This window comes from Charadrius vociferus, unplaced genomic scaffold, assembly GCF_000708025.1.
Source record: "Charadrius vociferus isolate BGI_N301 unplaced genomic scaffold, ASM70802v2 scaffold255, whole genome shotgun sequence".
Lineage (NCBI taxonomy): Eukaryota > Metazoa > Chordata > Aves > Charadriiformes > Charadriidae > Charadrius > Charadrius vociferus.
This window is the reverse complement of record NW_009648785.1, coordinates 335,044-345,675: the sequence shown is the minus strand read 5'-3', so window position 1 is coordinate 345,675 and position 10,632 is coordinate 335,044. Positions and strand designations below refer to the sequence as shown.

At 42.2% G+C, this 10,632-nt stretch overlaps 1 protein-coding gene across 1 annotated transcript in view; it reads left to right on the top strand.

The window, feature by feature from the left end:
- KMT2C (lysine (K)-specific methyltransferase 2C) overlaps positions 1–10,632 on the top strand; it is a 155,141-nt gene that overhangs the window by 133,264 nt on the left and 11,245 nt on the right. The window contains exons 42-47 of the mRNA XM_009886782.1: positions 2,870–4,567; positions 6,172–6,384; positions 8,289–8,430; positions 9,208–9,355; positions 10,174–10,352; positions 10,459–10,613. Coding sequence (XP_009885084.1) covers positions 2,870–4,567; positions 6,172–6,384; positions 8,289–8,430; positions 9,208–9,355; positions 10,174–10,352; positions 10,459–10,613 — 2,535 coding nt within the window. The remainder of the gene's footprint in view (positions 1–2,869; positions 4,568–6,171; positions 6,385–8,288; positions 8,431–9,207; positions 9,356–10,173; positions 10,353–10,458; positions 10,614–10,632) is intronic.

Sequence of the window (10,632 nt, the reverse complement as noted above, 5' to 3'; positions counted from 1 at the left end):
TTAGAATTATCTTTTATTAACATGAGGGAAAAAATTGGCAGCAGGCTGCTTGGAATGAAGTCCTAAGTGTTATCTGACCCTCGAGTTCTTGCTCCTGTGTTGCTTCAAGACAAAGTATGCACTGGATGGAATATTACTTGGCTTGTCTTTTCACTGTGTGGAAGAAGGATGGAGCAGATAAATTATGTCTACATCATTTCTTCCTTTTTTTTCCCTTCCACAATGAATCACAAGTAGAATAGATGCAAAAAAAATTCACTTCAGCCAATCTTCATCATACCTATGTCAGTCTAGTCTTACGGTGGAGTTATGTTGAAGTAAGAGCTGCTAATCATGACATTGCTGACAGATTCATTTAGTGCCCCATAATTAAGGTTGTTTTATTTTTCATTTTGAAAATTAAGTTTTGTATACTGCTGGTATATGGCCTCCACTCCCCTTCAACCACTGACTTAGGCCAGTCATCCACATCCTTAACAGTAGTTTGTTACATACCTAGTAGGAGCTTAAGTAATATTTTATTAAAGTATATTTTTAAGGACCTTCTGTTTGAAGCAATTCACCACGCTTTCAAATCAGATCAAGTAATTTATCTGTAAGCAAGTTTCTGTCAGTTTTTGAAAAGGGCAAAGTCTCTGTGTGTATATATAGAGAAAAGAGCTCTGAAATCCAATATAGGTTAGGGGTGGACCTGCTGGGAAGCAGTTCTGAGGAGAAGGGTCTGGTGGTCCTGGTAGATAGTAAATTATCCATGAGCCAGCAATGTGCTCTTGTCGCCAGGAAGGCCAATGGAATCCTGGGCTGCATAGGGAAGAGTGTGACCAGTAGGTCGAGGGAGGTCGTTCTCCCCCTCTACTCCGCACTGGTGAGGACGCAACTGGAATACTGTCCAGTTCTGGGCTCCCCAGTTCAAGAGAGACGGGGAACTGCTGGAGAGAGTCCATCGTAGGGCAACTAAGATGACTGAGGGATTGGAGCATCTCCCTTATGAGGGAAGGCTGAGAGAGCTGGGACTCTTCAGCCTGGAGAAGAGAAGGCTGAGGGGAGACCTTATTATTGCATACAAGTATCTAAAGGGTGGGTTGAAGGAGGATGGAGCCAGACTCTTCTCGGTGGTTCCCAGTGACAGGATGAGGGGCAATGGGCACAAGTTGGAACATAGGAAGTTCTGTTCAAATACATGGAAAACCATCTTTACAGTTCGGGTGACAGAGCAGTGGCACAGGCTGCCCAGGGAGGGTGTGGAGTCTCCTTCTCTGGAGATTTTCAAGAGGTGCCTGGATGCAGTCCTGAGCAATGTGCTCTAGGCAGTCCTGCTTTAGCAGGGGAGTTGGACTAGATGATCTCTAGAGGTCCCTTCCGACTCTGAAAATTCTGTGATTCCATGATTCCCTGTGAATTGCTGGTCCTGAACATAAGGCACAGAGAAACTGGAGCTGACTTTGTGCAACACGAGCTTATGTCTGATGGGGTTATTAGCTGAGGCACAGAGCCATGCAGACCTGACCATATTGTCTCTGTGGCCAGGGCAGTTTAACTGCTTTGGTGTGGCATTGTGCCTGTCCTAATGAGCTCTGCCGCCTTCTCTCCTGCACTGTTAAAATCACCAGGTCGGTCTGCGCAGGTCGGCTCACCCAGCTGGGTGTAGTCAGCACTGGTCCTTTGAGATCTCAACTAATTCCAAGTACAGTCACGTGGCTGATCTGCCCCTGCAGCCCCTGGGAGGGCGTAGCGGTTCGGACGCCTCTTTGTATGGGCAGACAGAGCCAACGTGGCTCTAGTGCCGTATACCCACGGAGAAGTCCTGGAGCGCTGGACTGTGCAATGCGGATCGATCTGGTTGCTGGCTTTATGCAGTGGCACTGTTTATCTGGCGGTGTCAGTGCCAAGCCAGAGCTCATAAATCATCTTGGACCCGAGATTACTGTGTAAATAGCCTTTTGGGTACATCTGTCCGGCATTCTGGAGGGTGTCCTCTGATATCGCTGTTATCCTGAGCTTTCTGGCTTGTCCCTTGCCCCAGATCAAGGAGAGCGCTATCAAACCTTTTTAATTATATTATGGACTTTTTGTGTCAGTATAAACAGCAAATGGAAGTTATGGAAGTCATAATCTAATGAACAGAAGTGGGAGAGAGATTTTCCATAAGTATATATTACTAAACAGTGGACTATAAGTCCTTTTATTTTTCAGAGAGCAGTGTAGTTAGATATCTGTTATGTTTCTGAAATGCTCTTTCTTGTCCAGTTGATGCTGTTATACCCTTCTATTGGTTTCTCCTGCTTGCCTTAAAAAGAAATTTCTGGTCTTAACTTCTAGCGTCCCAAGTCAAGTATATTTTTGTCATAAAATTTAAAATTTTCAAGCAGTGGTTCCCATTTTCATCTGCTGTGTGATGTGTGAGGATCTGCCTGTGAATAAACAGGAATCTACCTCACTGTTTTCCTGCAAACTTTTCCTTTTCAATTACATCTTTTAAAAGTTTTTGCTGATGTGTGAAGATTGTCCATCTCACTGTTTCCTTTTTCCTGTCTGTTCCCAACTGTTGTTACCCTGTGCATGGATGGTAAGATCTATAGGACAAGGATCACTTTTTGGTGTAGATTTGTATATTCTCTAGCACAGTGCAGTCTTGGTATGTAATTAGAACTGTGAAGCACTGTTGTTTTTTCTAAAATTTTCGGATGGATAGCATTTCTAATGAAATAACAGCTATATAGCCTTAAAAAGGGAGAGACAATAAGACTATGCAGAAATGCTGGTTTTGCCTGAGGTTCATTGTCTGCTGAAATTACAATGGTGGGTTACATGTTTTATGCTACTTACATAGTGCATGTCAGAGATGAATAATGACTTTTTTAATTTTTAGATTCGAAAGCAGCAGAAAGAGCATGCAGAACTAATTGAGGAATATCGAATCAAGCAGCAGCAGCAGCAGCAGCAGTGTGGAATGGCACCCCATGCTATAATGCCAGGCATCCAGGCTCAACCACCAATGGTTCCAGGAGGAACATCACCAGCAATGAATCAGCAAAACTTCCCCATGGTGGCACCGCAGCTCCAGCATCAACAACATACAGTGGTAATCCCTGGGCAGTCCAACCCAACCAGAATGCCGAATTTATCTGGCTGGCAATCTGCAAATGCCCCTGCAAGTCATATTTCCATGAATCCAGCAAGGATGCAGCCTCCAATGACACCGTTGCCAATTACTCCCAGTACACCAGCTCCTGTGCCTGGTCCAAATGCAACTGCACAGTCAGGGCCACCACCAAGGGTGGAGTTTGAGGACAATAACCCTTTTAGTGAAAGTTTTCAAGAGCGGGAAAGAAAGGAGCGTTTACGAGAGCAACAGGAACGGCAGCGCATTCAGCTTATGCAGGAGGTAGATCGACAGAGAGCTTTACAGCAGAGAATGGAACTGGAACAGCACGGTATGATAGGGTCTGAATTAAATAACAAAGCGTCCTTATCTCAGATACCTTTCTTTAATTCTGATCTACCTTGTGATTTTGTACAAACTCCACGACCTCTTCAGCAGTCTCCGCAGCATCAACAGCAACAAATGGGGCAAATTCTGCAACAAGGTCCTGTGACCTCGCCTCCTGCCACAAATTTTATGCAAGGCAGTGAGCGAAGGCCAGTGGGACCTACCGCTTTTGGACCTGATGCATCTGCTGTCCCAGGTGCAACCCCTAATTTCCATAATGTAAAACAAACTCATGGGAATCTCCCCGGGGCCACCTTTACGCAGAACCAAGTCAGGCCTCCATTTGCTTCTGCTGTACCTCCATCTGCAGTACTCGGTAGTGGTGCCCCCTGTGGTTCGGACACTAGTGTGCCCCAGGCAACAAACTTCCCTGGATCGAGCCAGTCTCTCATCCAGCTGTATTCCGACATAATCCCAGAAGAGAAAGGAAAAAAGAAAAGAACACGAAAAAAGAAAAAGGACGAGGATGCCGAGTCAATAAAAGCCCCGTCAACTCCACATTCAGATATAACTGCACCATCAACTCCAACCATTTCTGATTCTACCTCCACCCCCACAGTTAACACCCCCAATGAACTTTCACGTCATCAAGATGAACAAGAGGCAGTGGAGTTAACGGGCCCATCGACATCAAACACAGGAGAGAGCCAGACCTCTCCAGAGCTGGAATCTAAGCTCCCCAGCAGCAGTCTGCCGCAGAAGCAGCCCAGCGTAAACACAGAGACTGAAAAGCCTAAAACAGATACGCCTACCAGCATTCAAGAAGTTAAACTAGAAAAGGCAGAAACTGATCAATGCTCAGGTCAAGCTGAGCCTAAACCAGAAAATCCAAGCAGTATTAAGGTGGAAGAAGATAAGGTCACATCACAGTCTGCCTCGTCGGCTCAGAGTCCAGCACAACCAGCTAGCGTTCCGGCAGCAAAAGGAGAGTCAGGGAACGAACTGCTGAAACACCTGCTTAAAAATAAGAAGGCCTCATCTCTTCTAAATCAGAAATCGGAGAACAGCGGCCGAACAGAAGAGGAGGCTTCTGGGGATAAAAAGTTAACGGAGAAGCAGAATCCAGCTGAAGGAATGGTGAGCCTGTTACTGGTTTTGCTATACAGTGGTCTTCAACAATCAAAGGCGAGTTTGTGCCTTTACTGCAGGCAGTTGTGAAAAGGTGAGGAGGTAACCTACCTGCACAAGGGCGGAGTAAACAGCTTTAAGGAATTTTTACCTCCCTTCCTGCCTTTTCTCCATGAGTAAATCATCTGTGTTACAAAAAGAACAAGTTTTAATATGACTTTGTAGATCAGCGTATTCAGAAATTATTAAAATGCAAGAAAAAATTTTTCTATAGATAATCATCTTAAAAATGCCACTTCCTAATAGTACCAACACAAAGGCAAGATTTTACAGAATGACTCTTAATTACCTGCTAGCGTGTTTCTGTAGAGTATACGGTATGTCTGTGTGCCGCTTTCTTCTGTGACTCCACCTGAGTCACGTATAGGGTGAGCTGTGCGCCTTTGCAGAGGTGTAGCCCTGCGCTTCACACCCCTTCAGCTGCACCATGGGCAGAGTTCTGTGCAAGCAAGTCCATCCTCATTTTTTGCCTGTGAAAATCATATGTTGTCTCTAATTTTAGTAGAAACTATGCTCTAGGATTTTTATCAAAAGTGTGAAATTGTTATATCTCCTAAAATTGCCGTATTTCTGTGTTACAGAATATTTCTGTAATTAATTTTACTTTAATGGAAGGGAGTGTTAATTATTTATATTAATGGCATTATATGATTTAATAATTTATAAGGTTAAAAACAGACCTATAGAAAATTGCTTTCTGTGGAAGTCGGATACATTTTACACTTAGATTTCTTGTTAGTTTTATTGTAATATTTAATCTCTACTCAGTTTTTGTTTATGACTGTCTAAATTCTAAATACATCCTTGAAAGAAAATTTAAACGCATTCAAAATTAATAAAGACTGATAAAAATAAACGTAATTGTTAGCAGCAGGTAACTTAGGTAAGTGTTAAAGATCCACAGTTAAAACATACATCGCAGGAAGAGTGGTGAGAGTGCTTGTGGTAGAGGTCATGTAGAGTTGTTTAAAATAATAATTAATAGAAAGAAATTGGACTGTCTTTTGGCTTGCCACTATCTGTTGCGTTACCAAGTCCCGTTCCGATTGCTTTTGCACAACTCTCCTTTTTTGTGAAGAATGGCTTTGCAAATTCGTGCTGAAAGTATTTAAGCAAATGGTAAAATTCAGAAGTGTTTCACAATACTGTTTTTGTTTCTAACCTCAAAATACATTTGTGTTGTATTAACTTAGACGCCTTTTTTCTGTAACCAAGTCTGCCTTTCAGTATGCCCTTGTGAAAATCTCTGAGGTTGCATGCATATGTAACTTTATTTTAGGGGGTATGCAAAAGAAAATGTTTCTGGTCTGTGAATTTTTAATGACATTTTCAGATGCCAGTGGTGTTAACGATAAGTCGTAATTCTGTGTGTAGGGACAGTACAGCAGTTAAGTTGCCAGTGAGACAGCAAAGTAAACAAACCATAAAATACAGTTTGTTATCGATGAGATTTATTACATTGTGTGTGTTCTTTCGACTATTGTGCAGTAAATTTGAATGAACTGTATATTAAAATGTCAAAAATTCTATTTCACTTTCATTTTCTATACCAGCAAACTGCAGGAAACCAGATGCAAGGTGCGTTTGGGTGTAGTAACAGCCAGCTTCAAAGAACAGATGTAGGACCTGAAACCAAGAAGCAGAGAAATAAGCGAACTCAGAGGACGGGAGAGAAGGCAGCTCCTCGGTCCAAGAAAAGAAAAAAAGAGGAAGAAGAAAAGCAAGCTATTTACCCTAACGCTGATACATTCATCCAGTTAAAACAGGTAGGTGTACAGATGTGGGGTAATGTATCAAGAGGACACTTGAAGGACTGGACTTTTCACAATGGAAATGACGTTGACCGTTAAGCTGAATGTTGAGTACAGGGTGGAGAAAATGAAAACTTCCATAAAACTAGGAAATTTAAAGATTTAGGTTTATTTCAGTTTGGAAGATCCACTGATGTGGCAGGCATTTGGTAGTCTCAAAGCTACAGAGTTCCTGTCGGCTCTGGCAGCCTCTGTGGCTGAGCTGCCAGGGAGCCGGAGCTGCGGCTCCAGTGGGCAGGGGACCACCTTCCTTAACAGACAGAAAGGCCTGTGTTTGACACAGTTTTCTGACAGTGGGTACATTCCAATTATTTTTTAAAATTAGAAACCACTCTACTGATGTTTGGAGATCTGCAATGCTTCTGTGTTACAGTTAAATTAATTTCTAACTTTTTTTCTTTTAATGTAGCAGCTTTCTCTTCTGCCTTTGATGGAACCAATAATTGGAGTGAGCTTTGCACACTTTCTTCCCTATGGCAGTGGCCAGCTAAATGGTGGAAATCGACTTGTAGGAAGTTTTGGCAGTGCTACTCTTGATGGGGCTTCGGATTACTATTCCCAGCTCATTTACAAGGTACGGTTTTAATCTGGATTTCCATTGTGTGCTCTCTGTGGGAAAAGAAGTTCCTGACATTATTACTGCTGGTTGGTTAGAGTTCTTGCCTTTTATGCAACCAGAAGAAAATCATTTTCTGTTGCGAAGACTAGATAGATGGTGCAGCGGTGACATAGTTACCGTTGTTTTACTCTCTGAAAGTGGGAATCCGTTCTAGAAACTGTGGTGTTAACTAATTAAAAACTACAAATATTCCTTTTGCAACTGGATGCTAAATAGTGAAAATTGTAATTACAGTTTTATGGAGCAGAAAAGGCGGAATTCTCAGTACTTTGCAAAGTGATTGAAAGCATTAAAGCATTTCTTAATGTGAATTAAATGGGAAACAGACTTTCCTCATTTGTCCACTAAGCCCCAACTAAGAACCTGAGAACTCTGAACAAAATAGACTGTTTGTTGATGAGTGAATAACATGCAGAATTTAAAACTCAGTCTCTGAGATCAGAGTGGCAATATGGGGAGAGCAGCAAGACAGCAAACAGACAGAATCAAATTTGCTGCTTGGCTACCCTAGTATAAAAACTTTAGTAACTTATGAAAAAACAGTGGTGTCTACTCCAGCCTTAGATGGCACCTAAGATGAGACTGTGACCTAGCAGAAATAGTTACTGTGGTCAAAAGTGAATAATAAGTATTAGCTTTGTAGGCATGACTGCAATGAGAACAGATACTGAAGTTCTCGTTTAATTTTTGTTTAAAATACGGGCAGCTAAGTAAGGTAGTGAGAAGTAGCCCGGAGTATGAACGTGCAGAGTATCTGCTTCTCCATGGTAACTGCTTCAGTGAAAGCTCAGCCTGTGCTCAATGTGAGGTAGCTTCCCTTTTAGCGAGCGTTGGGTAAGCTGACTTGTTTATGGTGGTGGAGAGTCACGGTGGAATAGCTCTCTCAAGTTCAGACCTTTGCTTCAACTGTAGGAACTTGTTGGGGTTCCCAAACCATTCCTAGAAATGCTTTTTTATGCTTTTCTGTAAATAATTTAGCTATATCTTCTTTCAATAATGTGTACTCCTCGTGTAAACTGTTTCTCCAATAATATTGATAGAAGGAAAGCATAGCATTGTGTCTTTTCTAGTAGATACTTTTATGTATTTGATCACGTACTTGAGAATTAACAGTCGCTGTTTATCCGCACGACCCCTGGGTGTCAACATGTGTGAGTGGGTTACATTATCTAGTGCTAGAACAAGGCAAGTTTTCACCTTGCGTTCCATGGCTGATTTACGGTTCTTTAATCTCGTGCAGCAGAATAACCTGAGCAATCCTCCGACACCCCCAGCCTCTCTTCCTCCCACACCACCTCCAGTGGCGTGCCAGAAATTGGTAAATGGCTTCGCAACCACTGAGGAACTTGCTGGCAAGGCTGGTATGTTAGGAGGTCATGATGGTAAGACTAATACGTATTGTTTCCATAATACATGAGTCAAGTTTGCAGCAAATTACAAAACAGATAACTGGGATGCTTTTCAGTTATATAGTTGTCTTTTACAAAAACGGTATGCCTAACCTCTTTAAGGTTGTAATCGTTATTATCCAGCAGTATTTTACACCAGTATGTCAACTGATAGCCTATTCCCTTTCCTTTTCAAAAACATATTGAGAGCTAGAAGCACTCTTAAGAAATGAAGAAGAAAACCTTCAGATCATTTTTTTTTATGTACAAATGACTAACCAGTTAGTTGAGTGAGTTCAAAAGCAGTCTCCCTGAAATGTGTCCTCAGCAGGCTTTGTATGTAGTCATTTTTTATTTTCTGATACTTGTAATTTGGTCAACTGAGATTACTTCCTATTAAATAAAACTTCTTACTGCCTTTTCCTAAGGACTGTTCAGTGATTAAAATCCTTTTTTCCAACCCCTTTTCTGTTGTTACGAAGTTGTTGATTTACTTTTTTTTAAGTAAAGCAAAAATCCTCTCATACTAGCAGAAGGCACACTCAAAAGCCTTTTGAGCCCTTTTTGCTCAACATTTGCAGGTTTTTGTAAATATGGAGAGTAATCATGAACGGTCAAAAATTTATGAACTACAAGTGGATGAGAGTGGTGTTGCCATCTGCTGCCATGCCTTGGTTGTATCAGGGAGCCACCAGTACCCTGCTGCACAGAGTGTGTATCAGTGGAAGAGCTGTACAGATGTCTCACTGTGCTGTGCATTTCTGTTTTTAGTTACCAAAGCTCTGGGACCAAAGCAGTTCCAGTTGCCTTTCAGACCACAAGATGATTTATTAGCAAGAGCAATGGCTCAGGGTCCTAAAACTGTGGATGTTCCTGCTTCACTTCCAACACCACCTCACAACAATCAGGAGGAGTTAAGGTAGGTTTTCCTTGACATCTTCAAATACGTATTTGGAGCAGATTCTGTGATCTTTCAATAAGAGATGAGACTGAAGGTGTGAAGAAACAAAATCCATTGTGCACAGCCACAGAGTGCAGAGAACTTAGTGGGATTATTTGTCCTGGATAACTCTTACATTCCACATGTAGAGAGCAGCAGAGTGAAAAAGGTGACTTCTGCCACTGCTGGACTCTGGATCCTGTTAGGTTGTTAAGAAGTCATTACCTTGCTCTATTAATAGTGGAAGAAAACTGTGTACATTTATATTTTTCCTGGAGCAACTTGGTACTGTTGTACCATGACTGCTGTACCAGACAACAGTACAGTGCAAGAGTCAGCCTGAAAACTCCCCAGCTCCACTCAGTTGCTGTTACCGTGTGAGAAATGCTTGCTAGAACGTTAGTCTCCCTACAGGGATCTTCCCTGTTGCCTCCCTGTCACTTGTCTAACCAAAAGTTCGGTGGCTTTGAAGCACTGAAGCCTGTGCATGGAAGGATAGACCGATGGAACACACTTAACGGGTAGATGGAGCCGTGGGGAACAGGCAGTTCTATGATGGAGCCTGGCCTTTGTTAGTGCCTGTTTTTCTTTCTGTATCTTTCCCAAGAAACCACCGTGTGCAATGGAGTATGAGATACCTACAAGTAACGGCCTGCCACATAATTTTGTTCCATGACTAGTAGCAAGAAGCAAGTTCATGGTAGCTCCACGTCATGATTTATAACTTTGCCTTACCAAAGGTTTTTAAACCATATCCAAAAGTTTTCCAAAACACCTTTTTTGGGGTTTTATTTCAGGGTTCAAGATCACTGTGAGGACAGGGACACTCCCGACAGCTTTGTTCCTTCTTCCTCTCCTGAAAGTGTGGTGGGAATGGAAATAAGTAGGTATCCAGACTTGTCAGTTGTAAAGGAGGAGAACCCAGAACCTGTACCATCTCCCATCATTCCCATCCTACCAAGCAGTACTGGAAAAGGTGAGACTGCAGCAGACCAGACAATTAGAACCAGGCTTTTTTTTTTTTTTTTTTTGGCATTCACGTGTATGTGTGATTAACCTGGTGTGTTTCATTTTATTTTCAGGTTCAGAAGCCAAAAGAAATTATATAAAATCAGAACCCGGTTCAGGAGCGTTGCCTGGTTCTGGCTTCTTTGCCTCTCAGCTTGGACCATCCCAGAATGGTCCTAAATCTGGCCTTATATCTGTAGCAATTACTTTACATCCCACAGCTGCTGAGGTAAAAGAAATAAGCTTGT